General features: G+C 41.5%; 1 protein-coding gene across 8 annotated transcripts in view; it reads left to right on the top strand.

Annotated features, from left to right (window-relative positions):
- KCTD1 (potassium channel tetramerization domain containing 1) overlaps window positions 1–22,648 on the top strand; it is a 100,609-nt gene that overhangs the window by 64,214 nt on the left and 13,747 nt on the right. For 7 of the 8 annotated variants that reach the window (XM_021551601.4, XM_021551598.3, XM_021551596.4 and 4 more), the window contains exon 2: window positions 1,946–2,124. In XM_021551601.4, coding sequence (XP_021407276.2) covers window positions 1,961–2,124 — 164 coding nt within the window. In that variant the 5' untranslated portion in view covers window positions 1,946–1,960. Of the gene's footprint in view, window positions 1–534; window positions 1,494–1,945; window positions 2,125–22,648 lie in introns of those variants that run through there. The other variant, XM_021551597.4, reaches the window with a different exon arrangement.

Raw genomic sequence — 22,648 nt, 5'->3', positions numbered from 1 at the left:
TCCTATGAAGGGACATGCTGGTGTCCGTCTTGTACAAGTTACAGAATATATTTTTCATTTTGGTCTCAACTTTCATTGATAATTTTATCTTTATTTTTGCCAAATTGTCTGCTTTTGAGCACTGAAATGTGTTCATCAGACCTGCTGCTTTCCTCCTGCTAATCGTCCAACCCCTGCTCCCCCCACACATAGGTTTTATCAGACCTTGATTTCTTACTTTCACCTTTGTAGTTGTTGTTTTAAATTTTTTCTTCATTATTTTGCTAAATACCGCTCTGCAGATCAGTAACATCTTGGGTGGTGGTTGTACCACATAGCATTTATAGCAGACATTAGTTTTGCATAGCGTGTGTACCTTATTTTGTCTGGACTTGTCTTCTTTGCGCTGCAGGCACCTCCTCCAGCAATTGTAGTGATTAAGCCTGGTATTTCTGCAGATTTATATTAACTTCTGCTTATAAAGAAAGAGAAGAAACCCAGCCTTTCCCTCCCCACCCAACCCCCCCCCCCCCCCAACATCTAAACTAGACGTTTTTCTTCATTCCCTTAGTTTTTATCAGAATTAGACCGAAGCTTGCTTTTGCGTATGAAGGAAAATTTGTTAAGTACCTTGTGGTTTATAGATGTCTTTTGTTACATATTACTCTGATTTATTGTGCAACGTTGGCCTGTAAATCATTTCAGCCAGACGATTACCTGGCTCACGTTGCCATTATGATTTGAGTCCTTTAACAGCCATGAAAAATGGAGGAACGCTGGTTTTGGCGGCGGCGGACTTTGCTGGTCCGAGCTCCCCGTAACTCCCTGTGCTGGCCGCGCTCCGCTTTGCTGAGGTTTGCTGCCTGGCTCCCAGGAGATGTTTACAAGGAATCCATTACTTTGTGCAGCTGAAAGACGGTGTTGAAAGAACAAAGGGAGTTTTGTGATGAAGCGTATCTGACTTCTCGCTGCTTTGCTTACCTTTTAAATGTAAAACTCGGTCATTTGCAAGGGCTTTTAGTTCTCAGGGCATCCCTATAAGATTCCACCCTGCGTGGAGCTGTCCTTCAGTCGAAAGCGGGGCTGTCCCAAAACCGCTCTTGAACGCATTTCTATTTTAATCCCCAACTTTGCCTGCCGCCTGCCTTCCTGGCTCCGGCTCAGCGCCTTGCCCTGCCCTGCCCTGCCCTGCCCCACCCGCGGCGCGCAGGCGGCCGCTGCTCGCTGCGCTGCGCGGCGCTCCCGCCGCCGCCGAGAGCCGCTCCCGTCCGCGGAGCGTCGGCTCCGCTCCGCGCCCGCCGGCCCCGGGGAGCCGCTCGGACCTGCAGCCTATGCGGGGGCAGCTGGCGCCATACGTATAACTTTTAAATGGAAAATGTCTTTCTCAAAGGCTGTCGATGTCCAGTGGTCTGCAGCCCATGAGCAGTTGACCAGTCCAGGTGTTTCTGCTTCTGTTCCTGTGCTATGTGAATTGGGAGTTCAAGAGAAGAGTGTGCAGGATGGAGGAGTTGAGGGTTTGTATTCCTGTTCTGGTGGTACGGCAGTGACGGAGGGCTTGGGAAGGAACAGAAACTCTACCTGGGGTCGTCTCAGTTAGGGGAAATATTGTTCTCAGTCTTTTTGTCTGTATCGATTTCTGTCAGTGCTTTCATCAGCTCTTAAAAATGAGAATGATCCTTTTTGTTGGTATGGATTTTCTGTCGTGAATAGTGTTCAGGAAAAACTTGGTTTTGAACGTGATTTCTTCTTTGTGGATTTTATCAGTGCGTTTTGCCCCACTTATTTAAAATGTAGCCATTTCAAACTCTCAGAGCTGGATTCGTTTGAAAAACTGCCAAATATTTGTCTGTGCTTTACTAAGATAAAAGTTATAGTCTGAGTCTATGAGACAGTCCTATTGAGTCAAGACTGGGGTTTTCTGTAAGATTTTTAAGGAGATCATTAACGCAGGTCTATCTTTTCACAGGACAGTCGGCCCAATATGTCAAGACCTCTGATCACTAGATCCCCTGCATCTCCATTGAACAATCAAGGCATCCCCACTCCAGCACAGCTCACAAAGTCCAACGCACCAGTTCACATTGATGTGGGTGGGCACATGTATACCAGCAGCTTGGCCACGCTTACAAAATATCCCGATTCCAGGTAACTTTAAAAAGCTTCTTCTGCATGTCTTTGGCAAACTCCTTTTTCTTCCTTTTCGTGCTTGGACGTCCTGGGGCTGTCTCAGAATGATGAATTTAGCTCCTTTTGTTTCAAAATTAAATTAGCTTTCTTTGTTAGTAGGCAGTTAGAGACTTACTTTTCTTTCCCTGCTCCACTGTGTTTCTGACAAATGGCGCTTCTGCAAATCCTGATGTGTGTGTACTAAAAAAAAGCTGAGAGAAAAGAGCACATACTTTCTACTACCTAGGATTCTGGGTTTATGCCAAAGCACCATGCTGTGGTTTGTTACATTCAAAAACTAGTGATACTGCATTTAATCCCAAAGGTGGGGGTGTTGGAGTATTTGTTTTGTTTCTTTTGGAACAGTAACTGCTCTCCTGTGCTGTCAACACACCATCTCACATGTGTCACTTGAGGCAAAGTTGAATGAAATAAACTACAGGACAGTATTAACTGAATACTTTTTATAGAATCTTAGAACTTTTAAAATAATTAGGCTGTTAACTCTCATGTACCTTTTGAATGAGGTATTTGTGACTCTGGTAGCTCACTGGTATTAAGCAGTCAGAGAACTGCTGCATGTGTGAGCCAACGTGCCTGTAGAGTAGCTAAAACAAGAGTGCATCTAAGAAATCTAGAGTGCATTTAGCAGTGTGTGTGGTCATTACCTGGTGGTGCTGGCAGACAGGCAGTGTAGTGGTACTGTAACTCTGAGAGTTGGTTATGAGACAGCAGGAAACCATTGTGTCCACAGTACCAATCTATACCTTGCCCTTCACCGCCCAATCCTGCTCTAGAGGGCAGGCAGCGTGCCCATTGTGTTCTCTCCGGTCTGAGGGGGGAGATTTTCAGTTTCTTGGTCTCACAGCTCTAACCTGCCTTTTCAAAGGGCACAAAGCCCACTTGATGGGATGTGACTTCATTCAAAGCCTGGGTTTTACTGGATGCTGCTGCCTCTGCGCCATCAGCTGATAGTGTTAGGTGGGCTGAGGCAGTGCTCCCGACAGGGCTGCAGGAAGAGAGCCGTACACACAGCGAGGCACATGGCCTTTCTTGTCACAGCCTCCTCAAGGAAGGCCCGGCAGAGGGGAAGAAAAGAAGCCATGCAAAGCCTGGGTCTGCCAGGAGAGATTCAAGTAACGTCTGGGAAAACTTGAACTGTTCTTCGAGAACCAAATCTGTTCTTCTGGGGTTTTTTTTAGAAGCCTTTTGTGTTCAGCTCCTAGTAGTTGTGATTGCTTTGTGGGTTTTTTGGTAGTTGGAGCAGTGATGGTGTCTGACACTCTTGTATATGCAGAATAAGAGGCTGATGTTTCTGTTTTCATGTCAAATTCACAGAGAGAGTATATTACTACAAGTGAAGAAACACTAAAATGTCATTCAAAAATGTGTCTGGTGGCAGTGGAATTTAAGCTTAATGTATTCAATGCTCAATTGAGCCATTGTAGCACTTGAAAGTGAAAGCTATGCCTGTAGTATCAAAGCCAGTTTAATAAATTAAACATTTTAAAAGCTCTTCAAACATAATTTAAAGAAAACCCAAATTCTGAATTATAGTCATTCTGTTTCAAGTCGTTCTGACGTGTTTGTGTTTCAGTTCTGACAGTGTCTTTTGAACCTCTTGATGAGTGAATATTTCCAGTGTAGCTGTTAGAACCTGGAATTCCCAGCCACTTCCAGAACTTGAGAGATTTTTTTTAACATTAGCAGCTTCAAAAGAGTAATTATTATACTAGTTTGAATGTCAAGACAATGGCATGAAGCATTATGCCGGTAATCATGATATAGTTGTTTGGGTTTTGTCTGAGATTTTGCCATGAGGCTTTTTTCCAGTGAAGGGTTGGGATGTATATATGTGTGTATATGTATCTGTACATATTTATATAGAGTGAGTGCTAGGTAAAAATTATCCAGTAATATCTGGACAAATTGTTTCTTGAAGCCTGACCTGGTCAGTTTCATACCTGGCTAGACTATAACTTCATTACTCAACTTTAGCACAAGGTTTTTGTCAACATTGCTTATATGTTTCTTTTCCTGCCAATATCATATGTGTGAATGATATCAAAACTAAGGAAGGTCTCATAGATATTTTTGGGCCAGTTGAAACCTCCTGATTCTTACTGTTATATGAAAAATTGTCTATGAAAAATAAGGTCTTGATTATCTTGCCTGAAAGAGCACTGCTCCAGGGATGAGTCAAGGCATCGGTTGCAGGCTCCAGCATGTAACAGGTTGAGACATGAAAGTCATTAGGTTTCTGACTCGTATTACATGTATTCTAAGGGCCAGAAGCCTAAAATGAACCTTTCATCTGTGGGCCAGGTACCAGAGTCATCTTTCTTTGTGAGATTGAAAGGGTGATACTCAAACCAGTAGCTCTGGAGTCACTCTGACTTGCTGGTGTGAGGGAGACCTATTCTGATAGCGCAGTCTCTGCTTTGGAGCAAGTGTACTCTTCCTTCTCCTTTTGGAGTCAATAGCACCCCATCTTGTACCTCGCTGTTTTCTTCTTCCTGGACAGCAGAGTAGGAATTGGAAAGAGTACTTTAAAAAATAGTTCCTTAAATGATATCAGGTAAAGACTTGTAGCTTGAAGGGATCATTTTCCATAATTCTTCTGTTAGGTTCCCCAACCTGGTTTGTGCCTTGACATGTAAAATGCCTACTGACAGATACCTACCTATTCATTCCTCCAAAGAAACCTTGGTGTGACTGTAAAAGTATCTTGCTACTGTTGCTGGATCCCTGCCCTTTGCTTTGGAAAGACAATTGTGGGTTTCTCTCAAATACTCTTGTGCTTGAAGAAGCCAAAGAATGAGAACCGATCTGTGTTTTGGGCAAAAGCTGACTTGGTGAAGCAATCCGACAGACAAGCAGCTTATCTAATAGATGGTTTGAATTGAGTAATCCTAGAATTATAAATTCTGAAGCTAAAATAATGCTTTAAAAAGCCCTCAAAGTTGATTTAAAAATCTAGTATCATATAATTTCAAAGAGCCCAGTTGTAATCCAGACTAGGGAGGACCTATTGTTTCCACAAGGAAAATCCCCTATGAATACTTTAGCTCATCAACAGGCTTCAGGTTCTCCCAAGAAACCAGTAAGACCATGCCTCAAACATGGTCTCATGAAGCTCAATAATACAATTTGCCAGACTTAGGCTTCAGGAAGAAGCCTAAGTTTGAATCAGCCTGTTTACGAAGAAGACCCAATATGAGATCTCTCTGCTGAAATAAATAGCAATTTTCTATTAAAGTCTGAGGAGGGAGCAGGTGTCCTTCAATGTAGCTCTCTCCACTGAGGCTGTAGACCTTGGTGCATTCAGCCCTGCACAGATTGTACAACCTTTGGTTTAAGACTTTGGTGTACAAAATCTTTTTTAATTGCTTGGTTTTTGAAAATAAAGATTTTTTTTTTTAATAGTTTTTTTCCCACTGCTCAGGAAAAAAAAAAATCCAGGAAAGGAGGATCCAAGATGAGGGTCTGCTAAAGGAGCCTTTCTCCCCTAAGAGCTCAGGCACATTAATGCAGTGCCATTGTTCCTGGTGGTCACCAAAAAGTTTGAGGAGAACAGGTTGAGGTGTTAGGATTTACTATTGTGAGGAGAGGAAGCACTTGTTGGTTAGGTCTGATACTTCAACCCAAGCAGCCTACTTTCCTTCCAGTGCATTGCCATCTTGTAGCAGGATTGATTGGGAGTTGGCATTCCTATATCTATCAGCCTTAATGCTGTCTGCATGGCATCTACCAAAAGTTATTGTCTACCAGGCTAAGACAACCTCAACTGAATATCGGAGCTGAATGGGAAGATGTAGAACTTTGATCATACAAGCATCAGCTGTCTGATATCTCTGATATCAGCGATATCAGCAGTGTTGTCTATCTCGTATGTTCAAAGCATTTGAACTTTTAATTAGTTCTGTCCAAGTCATCTGGTACAAATATTTGCATAACACCATGACATTGGATTGCCACATCCTATATTCCCACCACAGAATGGGAAAAAAATCACTTAAAACCTTGTATATAACTTTGTAGAACTTTTTGGAGTGTCTGTCTTGCTACATCTCCCATCTTGAGTTACTCCCTGCATATGAAGATGGATTCTTCTTATACAGTATTTCACAATCCTTCCATATTTCTGCCCAGGGCTATTTCAGGTTTTCATATGAACCAATCCATTCGTGTCCCAGTTTTCTTACCCAATCCTCACTCACAGCCCTCAGGGAAATTAAATTTCACACACTTGGATCCAGTTAGGACACTGACTTTTTTTTTTTTTTTTAATTGGTAAGGGTTTATTTTGCATCAAGAGCACAGAATTACTTAGGAGAATGCCCAGACTGTCCTTGGCCTTTTTTGACAGTTTGGAAGAAAGACTTATCCTTCACAAGTTTTGTAGGTAGACTTCCAAGGACATGCTGTGAATCAGGCAGAAATGCTTGCCTGTATCAGAGCTCTGGCGGTTTCTGTTATCAGTCCCCAGGTCTAAAACAAACTTACACGGCCCTTTGTTCAAGCTCCTGCAAATTGAAGCACCATGCTGGAGACTTCTGTCTTGGTAGGAGACCTGCTGAGGTGAGGGTGGTCTGCACTTGGCATAGGCCTCCCTCTGTAACACCTTCATGAAAGCAACCCTGTCACAATTTTCCTGCTCACCTTGGAAAGCACCTCTCAGACTACTCTTAAGTTATGCTAAACTTGAAGAAATACAACATTTTCTAACTAATAAGCATTTGGTGATTTGGGTTTTTTAAGGAAATATTGAGAGAGTGGGTGTTACTGCATCTTTCTTTCCACTCTCCTTATTTAGATTTATCTTCCTGAGAGGTCCATCTCTATCTGTATCTTTTCTAGAACAACAACATCAATGGCAAGCTTCTGTGAAAGTTTTCAGTATTTCTGTAACCAGCTTTATCTGCTCTATTAGCATGAATGGTCCAGGTCCAGGACTATTAGCATGAATGGTTCAGCTTTTTAACTTTTTGTAACATTCCTGGCAGGAGGGAAATAGGCAGAAGAAGTTGGCAGAGGGTCTGTTCAATCTTTGTTATCTATCCTGTCTTAGTCATCTCGTTATTCACCTTTTATATTTCATCATTTGATTGCTGCATGGTCTTGTGGCAAGGAAAAGTGAGGGCTTGAGATAGGGAAATACATTGACTCTCACTGACCTGTTCTGTGACCCAGGATAACTGATTTAACTTTGAGCTTCACTTGCTTCCTACCAAGGTTAACAAAAAAATAGATAACTGATTTAACTTTGAGCTTCACTTGCTTCCTACCAAGGTTAACAAAAAACCAATTTGTAGAGTACTTTGGGATGATGATTGAAAGTGTAAAAGATTACTATCTCTAAGCATAAATATTTATAGATCCTGTAACTGAGATAGAGGTTGATGGTGTTGGTATCATCAGTAGCATGTATTAATAAAAAAATTAACTGTTGGTTCATGAGGACCAGACTCAACAGAGTCAGGCAGTGCAGTTGTGTTGGTTAGAGTGACCACATATACAGATTTGGAAAGAAAATGGAAACAGAACTGTGAATGATACTATACTTTATGCCTACCTAAAGAAATTCAGAGAATTTACACAACTGATATTTTAAAGAGATCTCTCTTTAACACACATCTGTCAATAAAGAGCTCTAAGGGGTATTTTCTGGTCCTGGCTGAACCAAGATTAATTGTAGCTCTAGGTATGTATATTGAATTTAGGGTATATATTGACCTCGTTTTGCCTCAATTAATGATCACCACAGGTCAGTCATCACTGTTGCCTCAGTAGAAGTAAATATTTTTCAAATTGTAGTCCTGTAATATGTTTAACTTGCAAGGTCAGCAAGTTGATGCTGTTGCTTGTGGCAGGTGACTGGTGAAAGAAATAGCACCATCAGATTAGCAGGTTCTCACATCATGTGGTCAGGAACTGGTGGTGAGTCATCACTGAAAGGGGCCACAAAACTGATGTCTGTTTTCCTGTTCGAAATGCCAGTAAAAGTGGGCTTATGTGTATTTACTTGGAGGGAAAAAAGCAGTGTCCTTTATTTGTTCAGTGCTTTTGCACTCAAATCTGTAAAATGACAGTAAAATCAAGATAGTGGATTGTTGGAGAGCTCTTTGCACGTATGCAGAGCCAGGGAAAGTAGATGTGCAGAGTTGATGCTACAGGGATTCATTACATGCTTGTTCTGGCTGCCTGTCTATGACAGTGTGTAAGGAAGTATGTTCAGAGAAATAAATGTCTACATTCAGGAATCTTAGATAGCTAAAGACTTCAGCTCCTTATTTCTGAGGCTAGTAATCCTCAGAAGTAACAATCATTTTTTTTCTTGAGGGGAAAGAAGAAAATCCATAGCCATGTAATCAGTGTAGAGATTCCTTTGCCAGTTGGCTTGTGTGGGTTTGTAGGGGTTGAATCAGCCTGTAAGTCCAGCAGAAGGGAGGTTGTCAATAACTAGTTTAAGGGTCTGTGCTTTGAGAAATCATTTGACTGCAACGGCTGCTTGGAATCCTTGGATGGAAAATTGTGGATGGGAACCTTACAACTTTTGTATTTTTCTGCCCAATAGCATGGTATCATAAGCTAGACCGAAGGCACCCAAGCAGTATTTCTCACTCTGCCTGGCCTGGGAAGATAAAACAATATTCTGAGTCTCTAGGTCTCACTGACCTAATAGGAAAAAATCCCATTAGAAACTGAGGTGGCACTGAAGTATTCTGCTTATTGGTCACTTCTGATAGGGCCCAGGTTTGAATCATAGTCATGAGGTTCAGTGGTTTGTTTTGCCTTTTGCTGTACTTACAGAGGTTCCTGATGGCAAAGTGTGTGTTAGCACAAGGTTCTCATTCTGCTCCCGCATAAACTGTTTGTACTTCATGGGTCTTTCATAAATTGCAATGTAGTTGCTAAGCAAATTGGCATCTAGTACATACATAATTGCAGAAGCAAATATATTTGGCTTCCAGTTTTGCCGTCAACACCCGGCCACCTCTTGGGTGTGTTTGAAGCTTTAGGATATAGATTCCAACTTCTGGCTTACTTCTTTCTGGTGATGATCAACCTTCTGGCTGGGTTTCATGTATGCAAGTATGCTTGCCATTTGGGGATGTATTTGCAGAGGTTGCATAGGAAATGGTGAAAACTGCTCAGGACTCAATGGTTATTTGCAGTCATTTTGATGCAAGTAAGGCACAAATGCTGTGCTGGCCAAAGGAATATCACAAGTTCCTGTTATGTGAACTTTTCCTCTAACTTAACCAGTCTGCAGTTTATTCAAATATCATAACCAGACAAGTGTCATCTGGCAAGATTTATTCTCCTTTTGTCTTTTGTTCTCAACCTTTTTTTTGCCTTTGTCTACACCTTGCAAGATGTTGATGTCTCTGACTCTTGCCTTTCAGTATCTTTTTTCCTGTCCCTGTTCTGCTCTGAGCATTGACCCTACTTCTGTCAACTAAAGTCCCTCGTTGCTTTGTCTTCATTTCTTTTTCATACACACTTTTCTGTCTCTGTTGGAAGGAGTCAGAGCTCACATAGGTCACAACTGATCTTCACCTGACCAGATCAAAGCACATTGTCTGCTTTCTTGTCCTTTTCCTCTCACACATGTATGGTCTTCTGGCTTGTGTTAATAGTGAGCTATCTTAGAGTAGGTAAGCAGCCAGCATATGTTAAGGATATCTCAGATACTGTTTTTGCTCTTAGTGACGTCAGTTCAGGGATGTCTCTGAGACTCATTCACATTGATTTCTTTCACTGAGTCTTTAAATTGGTAATCAAATAAATTTTTTCTAGCCCTGATGTGTACATTAGCTTGAGTCTGAAGGACTCTTCCAGCACAGTTGCAGCTGTCTGCAGCAAATGTGGGCACTTTTCCAGGCACTTTCAAGTCACTTTCTGCCTGCTTCTGAGAACCAACGGGCTTCTGCAACTGTTTGAAAGCATTTAAGCTGAGCATGTAGCTGCTACTTGTGGATTGCTTTGCAGGGACGTGCCTTTAGGAAAGCAGTGGGCTCACAGTCACTTTCCTATCCAGTCTTTCCACTGTGCAGCACTGTGTGTGTAGACACTTGGGTAGCTCAGGTGCTCAAAGCAATATAGCACAATGCTCCACCTGGACTCGTTTTTCCTGCTTCCAGCAAACTCAGCAGTGCCATGTCTGGTACCCAAGCTAATTACTGAAGACCTATCTTTGCAATTTCTTCATGCTGCATTTTGCAGAACAGGCATTCGGTGATGGAGAGCAACACTGGCAATTCAGTTTCTGTGAATCAAAACCTTTCTGTTTGCAAAGGATTAAAAGAGGTAAAGGGGGAGAGTGACAGGAAGATGAAAGGGTTTTGTTCAGAAGATAAGATAGTTGCAAAAAGCAATGTCAAATGCAATGGGGTATGTTTCCGCAGTTCAGCAATTTAGAAAGATAAATTCTATCTCCTAGACTGCAATGGGGTTTTCTTGATAAAATGTGAGAAGCCTGTCGATCAAATGGTAGACATAATTGTTCTTTAACTGACCTATTAACATCCCATTACTTTTAATTAAAAATTGTGTTTTAAGTTATTGTTCAGGCCATATTTAAACGATAAAAACTCTTTCCACATGAGGCGTGTTGCAGGTGAAAGGCTGTCACAAGCTGTGTGACACATGTAAAACAGGAGTGATTGAAGTCCCAGTGCAGCAACATGTGGCTTGCCTTTGGCTCCCTGCTGACACAGAGGGAGATGGAGGGATAAGCAGTATCTCACAGAACCACACCCAAAACCTTTGCATTCCTTGCCTAAGAAATTGCTTGTAGTTGCTTATTGTGGCATAGAAAGTTAAAATATACAGCATTTGCCATAAGTGTGTCACTTAAGAGCAAGTGATGGATTATGTCCTTCCACACCCCAAAAGTTGTTCTTTGTTCTGTAATTTAAAAATAAATGTTGCAATGTTGAATTGGAAATATTGTGTGCCGTACAATAAATTTGTTTTGTTAGGTTGCCTGGGTGTAATTGCAACAATGTCACTGCATTAAACGCGTGTCATGGGGCAATGGTTTCCTGCCCCTACACTATGCCAAACACTGCTTTGCTTAGCAGCTCTAATGCTGTCTATCTGCGTCAGCCCCTGTGATTATTTTGGTTCTGTGAAACTTTTTTTCCTATTTTGTTCCATGCATGCTCTAAATTATAGCTCTGTTCGAGTGCTAACCACAAATCCCAAACAGTGGGAAGCTCTGCCATGCTGGAGTGGCTCAGCTGGGAGATGGTTTTTGGTTTGCCTGAACTTGTTGGTGATCCGAGGGGAAGAAGGCGCTCCAAACCGTGACGGTCTGCTGGGCCCCTTCTACCCATTTGAAAATTGATCCCTCTTAAACAGTTTAGAGGACCCTCGGGGTTTTGCAGCTTACATAAAAAATGAAAGCCCTTCCTGTCTTAGAGCAGTGCAAGCAGTCAATACAAAAGAGAAAAATGATCTTTTAAGTGTATCCCATTGAATCCATTATCTCGAGGGCCTGTGCTTGATGCTTCATCAAAACATCATCATCTTGGTGATACATGGGGGAGAGGGTGAGGGGGCATTCGGGGGATTTCAGAGAAAATGCTGCAGTACTCTCAGTGCCACAGGACAGGCTAAATATGATACAAGCCAGAAAATGAGAGCTGCAGAAAAACTGATATGTTCCTCCTTATAACATATTGAATTTTGCATATTTGAAACAAGCAAATCTTTCAGGAAAAGTTTTGAGCGTTTCTTTTGTGGTATAAAGTCCTGTTGAGCAGCTTGTACAGTAATTTCTTTGCTCTCAATAATAATGTAAATTTGCAGGTTGTTTTTTTTTTTTCCTTATAATGATAAAGAAAATAAAGGAGCAAATAAAAATCAGTGTTTGTACCATCAGTACATTCTACCCTTGTTGTGGGAAGTAGAGATAGGGTTGAACTGCTTTATCATTAACTGAATTGGTGTTGAATTTCTTGTTCTTGTGAGCAAGAGTCAGGATTCTTAGTTTTTAAATGCTAAAGTTTTAAAAATCTTTTGCATGCCTGTACTAATGATTCATATGTTTTTCTTAGACTAGCATGAAAGGAAAATCATTGATTTCTGTTGTTCTGAGTTTGAAGGATTTATAGCAGCACAGTGGAGTTTTTTACCAGATTACAGGGGTAGAAGCTGATCTTTTTCTGTCAGTGTTTCCTTATTGGAAATAGTAAGAATATTGCTCTTTTGTTAGATTATAAGCTGTAAAACAGAAGAACTGGAATTTGTTTTCAATAACCAGTAGCATCAGTAATTCAGAAATACTATTGAAAAAAGGTGTATTTTTGGAAGACGGAACAATGAAGAAGCACTATTTCTGATTGTAACTGAGCTGTCAAACACACATCCTTTGGGGTGTCCTCCATTTCCTTTGGTGAAAGCCTAGCTTAAATAAACTGAGCAGTAGGCAGTAGGTGTGTGCCTTTGCACAACATACACCCAGGTGCTTTGTTGGCCAGGGTGATCCCAAAGGCAGAGCGCTGTCAACATTCCTAATTGGTTATTACCCAATAACACACACCCTCCAGTGTCTTGGGACTACAAAACACTTTTTACCTAGCCTTCCTACATGAATAATGAAGCACTTCAAATATTCATCCAATTATAGTCAGCCTCTCTCTTGGCTAAGGATTGCCAAATGCAATTGGACATACTTCTGACATAGAATTTCAGGCTATATCTGTGTTGGAAGGGTTTAGTCATAATTCTTGACTTCTGGGGAGAGATTAGATATCACCATGATGGTAATTTCTCCAGCCTCAAAAGCTATTGTTTATTCACTTTTGCTATGAAATTCTAGTTTACTAGCAGTATAATGTGGGAGTTTTAGGAATATTTTTTTGATTTTATGCTTGGAGTTTGTCACATGAAACTGCTCATGTTTGTTTGAAACAATGAGATGTTTTGCTTTTTCTCCAAGTGCTGTGGCTACAGCTGCACAGGACTGAAGTTGCCATAAAGCATGTGAAAAGCAGTTAATGTTTACTTTCAAACATGTAAGCTATATTTATATTCATCTTATATTTTTTCTGAATATTTTGCTGCCCAGCATGATTGACTCCTGATGTGCCAGTGGCTGACTTTTAAATACATTTTTCTCGTGCCTTGCCTTACTAACATTTTCAAAAACAATGTCCTTATTCTTTGCAGAATATTAAGGTTTAATTTTTCTTTACTGGCTTCTCCTGTGTATGAGCTCCCCTGAGTGATAATCTTCCCTCTGGCCTTTCAAAACCTGATGAGGGTGGTGTTCTGCTCATGGCAGCTTCCAGCTCTGCTGCAGTAATGCCACAGGGAACCACTCTGGCTCCATTGTGCTGCCATAGAGAAAAGCCCAATGTCCATCGTTGGAGATGCAAAGGAGATGCATGAGTAGGGAAGTGGTGGCAAATGTTATTCTAGGGAGATAAACAGTGACAGAACAGTGGCAGCTAGGATACCTGCCTGCTTCTTTTCCCTTTGGAAGACCTTTTTGGAAAGGGAAGGGAGAAAAAGTGCTGCTTTTCTGTAGCTAAAGTGTATTTGGAGGCTCCACTTTTCATCAAGCATTCTCATTTTCCCAGTTTCTAATATTGCAGTCTCATAAAGCAGGGCCTTGGGCCATGCCTCTCATACTGGCCTTCCCTTGCTTAGTAGCTAACCTCGATAAACTCATCAGCAGAGCTACAATTGCACTTTCCCATTTCCACTTTGGATTAATGGTGTAGCTCTCTGAAACTGAATGGATGCTGCTCTCCAGACCACAGAGGTCTGATTCTAGGTGAGCATTTAATTCCCCTCTTGGGAAGTAGAAATAAAAGCCCTAATCAGGTATGTTTCATGCTTCTCTCTTGGGTAGGCTCAATAAAATGAAGGATGAAAAAGATGCTATTGGAAGTCACTGCTGTCTGCTATCATTACAAGGTGTAAAGCACTGGTTTGAAAATAGAAACAGCTGGTATGGGTGCAACTTTCAATTGTGGTTAGAGTCCACGTGGGTCAGTTTATTATTTCCTATTAAAATGCAAAGTAGTTCAATCAGAGGCATAAGCCCATCTTCCTTTTGTTTATTAATGAAATCCTGGAAACATGATAAACATGAATGGCCCCGGGAGCGGTGAAGAACATGTAACAGGTTTGGTACCGTGTAAAAACATAAGGCTAGCAGTACAGTTCCTATTCAGAGAAGAAAAATGAGTCACGTTGCTCTGCAAACCTGAACCTGAGACTGCAGAAACTCTGCTGGGCTGTGCCAGGCTGTTTCACATTGGGACAACTCATCTGCAGCTCTTCTGGGAGTATTTATTCCAATACCCCTTTCTGTTGCTGTGAAGGACCACAGAAAGGGCTCTGTCCCATGACCTTGCATGCCAAAATATTTTTATTTGCAGTGTGCTTCCACTGGGAAAGGTGGTGAAAGTTATCAGTTGGAAATTGCAGAGGCTGTAGACAGAACAAAATAAATGGGGTGAGGTCCCAAAAAACCAGTCAGTGAAATATAGTCCTGATAAAGGTCAAGTTTGTTGTAGCACGTTGCTGACTAAATGCACATCCATCATAACAGAGTTTATTTTCCTCACTGATGTCCTAATATTATTCTGCCGTAGTAACAAAATATTGGCAATGGTAGGGCAGGTAGTGTGGAGGGAGTTGATGCCCCTCCTCCGAAGTGCTTCAGCCAGCAAGAATGCTGTCAGCTTTCCCTGCTTCAGAGTTAAGGTGAAGCTCCTTCTTTGTCACGTCTGAGTGTCTATTTCTAATAAATAATAAGTCAGTGATGTGCTCCCAAAATCAGACGTGGAATTTAATTTTGCCTGTGTTCACAGACCCTGAGGAACAAACATGCTTTGTCTAGCTTCAATCCTGTAAAGTAGCCTGAGCTGCTGTCCACAGTCATATGCTGACTGTTTCTGTGCCCCTCAGTATTTGTTTAGCAGAGGATTTTCCTCGAAGATCAACCAACCCTTGGAGCACAGTGGAAGAAATATCCCTGCCTTTTGTCATCTGTTGTGAGGCTCAGTTCTTCGTAAACACTTCCCAGAGATCCCTGCAAAGCTGTTGCTGCCTTTGTGTTACCAGTGTGAATATGGCAGACTCATTCTTTACTGCAGTGTAAATCCCTGGGGCAGATCTCTGCCAGAGGTCTTCTAACATCGAAGCACATGGATAGTGGTTGGTGGCAATTAGAGGCAGTAAAGATGGATTATGTGCCTGCACCCACAGTGGCTATAGCTCTGGGTGGGCTGCAGGATTCAGGGGTGGAGTGGGCACAGCTGCTGAGCAGTAGGGCTTGGGGAAAGCATCTGTTCTGAGGGGCAGCTGCAAGTAAATGAGACCTATGGTCTGGCCGCTCTTGGTGACTGCACTGCTGCAGTATCAGTGGGGATATGACAGAGCCCAGTCTGACCTCGGGTGCTTTCTCCCTCCTGTTAAAACCCATCATGGTGCTCAGCAGCAGGTTCTGCCTTCTGCTGGACAGCTGGGCAGCCCAGGTCCATTTCACCTCCTGTCACTACTTGTGGGTAGTCATCTTGTGGCATACACCGAGGGAAGCAAAGCTGTGCAAAAGTGAGGGGCCAAGAACTGGACTATCAGCTTCCATACAGGACTGTGAGGTTAAACCAAATAAATACAGACTCTTGTGCATAGGGTGGTTAGCAATATTTAATTTGATGGTCTGACTTCCTAGTCAAAGTTGGTCATTTTAACACATTATCTTTCTCCAGATTTGTTCCTTTCATGGTGCTAATTGGCTTCTGCCAGCCATGACAGGAGGAGGTTTTTAGGAAGGTAATGGAAAATTATCAAAATCAAGCTATAGCCCCAAACTGTTTGTTGCAAAACCAGTGGCTTTTGGAGAGATGGGGCTTTGATGAAACAGTGCAGCTCTTGATTACCCTAAACTATTTTCAGTCTTCTGCAACTTTCGATAACACGGTTCCGTAGATCTCCTGTAAAGATAGCAGAAAACAATTTATATCTATGCCTTGGGGTGAGGAAAGAAAAAAAATATCAGAAATCTACCAAGACACCTGGATTTTTGCGAAATTAAAATTTTATTACATTCACATATGGAGCAAAAAGCATTGGTATTAACTAAGTACACAAGTGAAGGGAATAATGCAAGGTGGTTGTAATGTGTTTGATTTTCAAAAGAGGGGAGGAGGACTTTCTGGAACAGTTTTCTGTCCCCGAAAATGCCTGTATCAGAACTTGCATTGTTCTAAAAAACTGTAGGTTTGAAATTCAGTATTTTTCTCAGTAAATTCTCAGCTGTTTTTCCTTCTTGTTGTTAAGGAAATCCTTGTCTTTTGGTGTCCGTACCCCTGTTGGTTCTTGATCAGTTTTTTTTTTCAGTATTAGTGCAAACTGCAACTTAATTTATTTATATAAGGGCTGTGTGGTGTTACCAGCATCTGGGGAAAAGGGCAGATGCAATGTGGAGACACCCTTAGGAAATGGTGCTTTTTTTGCTTCTATTGTTCTGAGCATAGTTATATTTTGCTCTTTTTAGAGAAAAGCTTCACAGTTAAGTGAATGAAATTATGAAAACCTACAAACTCAAGCAGTAGTCTGCTTCATCAGCAGTGTATTTCTACTAGTTTAAAAGCAGTGCTCAGCTTAATAGGCATCTGCTTGCTTATTAGCATCCTGGAACCACCCCAGGAAGATTTTCACTGTTGGGCTGTGCTGGTTTCCACCAGGAGGATCACAACGGATGTAGGACATATATCCTCACTGCTGGAAATCCTCCAGACTGATAGAGTTAAGCTTGTTTGAGTGTTTCTCCACAGATATTTCCCACCTGCATTCAACATTTATTAGTTGCTATGTGACAGAGCTGTCGCAATCCTTGGGGTGCACCATCACTGCTGCGGTGGTGCACAAGGTGTGCGTGGAATGAGAGCCAGCCCCGAGTGGGTGGGCTGCCCTCCACGGGAGTCTGTGTCTGTCCGGGGGCTGTAGCTTGATTCTAGACTCAGCTCACCTCAATACCCTGCTAAAATACTGGAGGCTGACTGCCTGCATTTAGGAAGTGGGGTTCCTCACACACTTTGCAGTGCAATATGACTTTGAATGTCACTCTTCTGTATTCCTGTAGTCAAGCTGGCTCAGGAAGAAGTTAGGACCAGTCATCTCCTCTGTGTGAGATTAACCTGAGCTGCCGGGTAAAAGAGCTCTTAAATTAAAAAAGTTCTACAAATTCCTATACAAACTTCTGCTCTGAATTTAATAGAGCCTGATGTCACCCTGTTCTTTTAAAAGTTTTCTATGCCTTCTGATATTTACATATTTCTACTAGAGTTTCTCATGCACTGTTCATGTAAATAATTGTTTTGCATTCTTCTTTGTAGGAGGAGAGAATTAATGGAATGTTAGTTTGACCAGTGTGGTTGGAGAGGTAGCAATTTCATCATTCAATCCACTATCACTTTTAGAATTATATATATTGTGAAGAAATAAAATTTCCTTCTTGTGTTCTTTAGCATCTTAGATTGAGTGTGTGAGTTACTTTGTGTCATAGTGCGACAGCCTGACTTTTTAAAAATTGAAATGAGTGTCTAGGAAGAATGTTAGATTTTGTTTAATATATTAATTTGGTACAGTTAGTTTCTGGTCATTTTTGTGAGTGGGATGCAGTCACCATGACATGGAAAGCTAATGCCTGTGCACAGTTTCTGCTTGGACTCTGTGGCTGCTCAAGCAGGGCACAAGCCTGCAGTAGTGTCCCTGTTCCATCACCCAGCACTTTGGGATGCCCTAGAGTATCTCAAGTGGTAACAGGCAGCTGAATCACATCCTGGATGTTGTTTATTAAAGGAACCATGTTGTAACATTTACTTTTGTCATGTGGTATTTTTTCAGATTTTGCTTTCTACAGTTACAGCATCTGTTTTCAAATCTGTGGATTAATTATTCCTTGCACCACTAGTTTATGGGGCTGTATTGCTTCTCTGCTGTGTCTCACTTCTCTTCCTTTCTCCTCTCTCTACCTCCTCCACAGGACTGCATCTGACCTGCTGTTGGGTTTGGTATGGCTGCAGGGATGATTACACCATGGCAGCATCTAATTTAATAAACAATAAAGCCACTGTTTTGTATATGTAAAGTTTGTCAATGGAAATAATGTTATCTGTGTGTTTTTTTATCACCCTACCACCACCAAAATGTTCATGTGTGGCTTTGGCACTTCCAACGTGTGCAATAAGCATTATTTGTTGCTCAGAGCCACTGTCTAAGATGTTTCAGGTGGACTTTCCTGTCCTCTTAACTGATTAGCAGGCAGGTTCTGTATGAACTGATTTGGTTAATGGTGTGATTTTTCTAGTTACTGAAGTGCACTTCAGCCTCTAGCATGGAAGCAATTAAACATGTAAATGTATGGGAATGAGTTATACAGGTATAAACACGTTTCTGTATGTAGACACTTGTGTGTGTCCACACTAGGAATCACACAATGTGATTGTACTGTATGTGAGTTAATCAAGAGAAGAGCAGCGTACAGACCTGTGTTTCTCATATTAAATTCTGTGCTCATAACACCCACCTCTTCCTTGCCTCTGTTGTGTATGCTTTTATGCTATGGATTATCCTTCTAGAAGAATTTGTAATCTGGGGTGTTAGTCTGAAAGTATTGCTTTCAGTCGAGGTAGAGGAATCTCTGAGCAGGTGGCCTAAGTAAGTAAGGGAAAATACTAATATTTGAAGTATAATACATGCGCAATTGGGTAGCTGGCCTTGCAGCTTCTCTCATTGCAATTAAAGTAAGCTTTATAGGAGAAGAACATTATTTGGGCAGCCAGGGTGACCTTTGTAGTTTTCACAGTACACGTGTAATAATACTATCTCCAATACATTGCCTGCCTCTGTGCAGAGAGATGTGTTGCTTATTTACTACACATGTCATCAGCATCTCCTGTTCCTCCTCAGTTCAGCATGTGTCCCTTGGGCTGTATTTTCTGCATATTATTTGAGTCCTGTTCTGAAAAGTCATTCTTGCATGCTTTCTTCACAACGTTCCTTAGTCTGGTACCTTCTTGCTTCACTCAAAGGGGCTAAAAAATTAAGGCAGGTGTGCATAGTGGTAGCATCACAGAGGAAATCTGGCACATGCTTGGACAAGAGTTCATTTTTCCAGGTCAGCCCTCATTTACCTTACCCATTTTCCTTTCCTGCAGTCCATTCCACATCCATTATATCTCCAGCAGATGAAGCAGGGGTCCCGTGGGCAACAGCCTGCTAGACTGTACATACCTGGTTTATACCTGGCTTGGGTGCCACGTTCAGGGTGCTGTGAGAAAAGAGTTGATCATTAAAATCTAAAGTCTAAAATCTTTCACAAAAAGGGAGGTTTCCAAATGTGACTTGCAGGAGCATCTCTAATATCTGACATATCTTAACTTGTGAAGCTTGTTTTGACTACCTTAATAGTGTTCTTTGTACAAGTATTTTTTTCTCATTTGTCTATTTGTGTAGGGATTTTAAAAAGTAGAGTGAACATCTTTTCCACCTTCCCTGGCAAATTTGTCTTCTGATAATCCAAGCCCTAGTTCAGCAGGAGGGTTGGGACCTGATAATCTGTTTTATAGGCTTCTGCTGCACAAGCTAACAGCAGCAAATCGTTGTCCTCTGCGTGAACCGCACTTAAGAAGGATGCTACAAAGTTTGTGTGTTACTTATATGGGTATTTATTGAAAGCAGAAGAGTGAGGATGTTTGGGAATACTTCATTCCTTCATTCTGGGCTCTGGAGGGTGGTGTTTTCTGGGGACACAGGCACAGACATAGTTGAGACACAAGACATCTAAAAGTTTTAGAAACACTTTGTCTCTCTGAATTTTATTCATTAATGGGAAGCTTTTACTTAGGCTTTAATGCAGTAGTGGCCTCTTTCTCTCTCTCAGGAAGCAGTTCCTGTAGAATTCCCCACAGAGCACAGAGAGGTTAATTGTGCAGTCTCCTGCTTTTATGGGCTGCAATGAAGAAGGAGCTTGTGCAATTCTTGCAAAGGGAAAGGCAAGTGTGTTCTTGTCCTGTCTATGGAAACGTGTTGTCCTTTCTCTTAGAGAAGGCTGCAGTTAACAAAACAACATAGATGTGATTTCTGGCTAAATAGACAAAGTTGTGAATATCTTGGAAAGCTTAATTCATTATGATTTCCTTGCCATGTTTGTAATTTAAACGGAAAGAGGTTCCAGGCATGTGACAGTGATGCCAGGTTCTCAAAGTAACATCCTGGAAAGGGGCAGAATTAGCAACACCTTACAGATTTTACAAAGCATATACATGCTGTAGTGGGGTCTCTACTGGTTTTGGATCCAGAACTTGTTTTGCCACTACTTTTCTAAGGCACTTCATGGAGAAACTTGGAGTATTTCCTTATTTCCAGTGATTCTTATGTGGAATTTTGATGCTGAGTCTTCTCAAGGATACGTAGGAAATACTGAGAGCTAACAGTGGTTTGAATGAAATTCATGAAAGCTGAGGGGCAAACTTGATGTACAAAGGAACACATCAAAGAATTTCCCCTATTCTGAGAAGATTTTTTTGTTGGTTGTTTGGTTTTTCTTGATCATGAGTTTTGAAAGGGAAATGGCTCTGGTAGTTTTTTCCAAACTGCTTTAACGGTGTCCTCTCTTTGTGGAATCTGCATGAACAGGTTTATCAACAGGGATTTGAGGATGGGTATTGTTAACAATCTTTTTATTAAAAAAAAAAAAAGTTGACAGTCTCAAAGGAGGCTGAGTTGAAACTGATTTATTTTTGCTTTTTACTTAAATGTGATCCTAAGACACAAGTTCCACTTTTTTACTTTGCTGCCTGTGAAGGAGTTCAGTGTTCTGAATATATAGATTATCATGGCCTTTGGGATGTTGTGCATCCACCGGTTTACCTACTTTCTGGCTTTTGGTATTGAATGATAAACACTCCTGTTCTGCTCCTATCCTCCATTATCTGTACTCACAGCCAACCTGACCATCTTAAACATGATTAAAATATAATTCAGAAGTTATTAGCTAATTATGACGCAAAGTACTTAATTTGCCATTGCACCCTAATAACTTAAAGGTACTCCTGATAGCTCAGTAATAACCATATCATAAGCAAAAGGACACGGTTGCTACTAACTTAATAGGCAGCTTCCCTCAAGATAAAGCAAATAACATACCTCAATGAAATCGGATTCAAGCTTAGTAAAATCATCTTGGCAAGCAAAGAGAGTATTTGTTAATTTTTCTGTGAAATGTTATCATTGCCAAGAAAACTTGGTTACAAAAAACAGAGATGGCAAAAGTATTTGCATGAATAATTGATTTAACATTTCATTGGTTTAAGTGATTTTAGGAAAAGTGGTTTTGATATGCTCTGGAAAACTATAAAGTTTTTAAGGACTTATTTGCAAGATTCCAAATACTGTAGGACATGTGGGGTTTAAAGGCTTGTAGATTGTTCTTCGGTATATCCAGTGCGTGCACAAACCTGAAAAGAAAGAAGAGTAGTGATGGCATTTTAAAAGGCTAAAATCCTGACGGTCAAGCTGTGTCTATGGTCCCTGGGTGTGCAGGGAAGGCCATGTGTGTAGGTCCTTTCTGCCTGAGGTCCTCACAAATACCTTGAGAGATTTGTCCCCTGTGATGAGAGGGATGATGGCAGATATCTGCAGCCTCCAGCCCTGCTCTGAGTCTCCAGGATTTGGCAGGTGGGTCACTCAGGATGCTGGCTGGTGCCAGAGGTGTCTGAAAGTTCTAGAGGAAGAAAGGGGCTGTGGCATCAATCTGTAGACAGTGGTTTGGCTGAAGAAACACCTATTTGGGGATTGCAATTCTTCAGTTTTCTGAAGACATATCTGTATGGTAGCAAAAGGACTTGAAGGTGTGTTTGGTATCTGAAGACAAGCAAAACTGTGAGGATCAAGGATGTATTCAGTCCAAGGATATTCTGAATTGGAATGAATTCACAAGGACCATTGACTCCAGCTCTTAAGTGAATGGCCCATACATGTCTTGGGAAATGTCAGTGACTTCAGTGTCTGTCAGATGGAGGAACCTCACTTTCTGGGAAATGATGGGGTTTGTGGGGTAAAGATCCTGGTCTGGGGTGGGAGAACAACTGGTGAGCAGAGGATAGACCCCTCTCAGCCATATCTGAAGCCTGTAATGCAACCTAAAGATCCAGGAGGCTTGGCTGACATGGTATTGAAATTGCTTTTAAAACACCTGCCCAGCCTTGTGTGAAAAAATGCGGCTTAGGGTTTCAGCCTGTTCCTCTTATCAGTCTGCATCTCCCTGGTACACCAGAGCAGAGAGAAGGAATATGGTAAACAGAAACTCCGTGGCCCGTATACGGTCTGGGGTGGTGCTTTCCTGGCCTCACCCTTGTTGCCATCTTGCAAAGCGGGAGATGGTTTCCATCTGCCTGCATATACTGTTCTCTGGTCATGAGTCAACAGCTCTCAACATCCCATCCCAATGATTTATTCCTTTCTGTTCTAA

The sequence above is a fragment of the Lonchura striata genome, chromosome 2 (genome assembly GCF_050655825.1).
Source record: "Lonchura striata isolate lonStrDom1 chromosome 2, ASM5065582v1, whole genome shotgun sequence".
Taxonomy (NCBI): Eukaryota; Metazoa; Chordata; class Aves; order Passeriformes; family Estrildidae; genus Lonchura; species Lonchura striata.
This window is presented reverse-complemented; position numbering and strand designations above follow the sequence as displayed.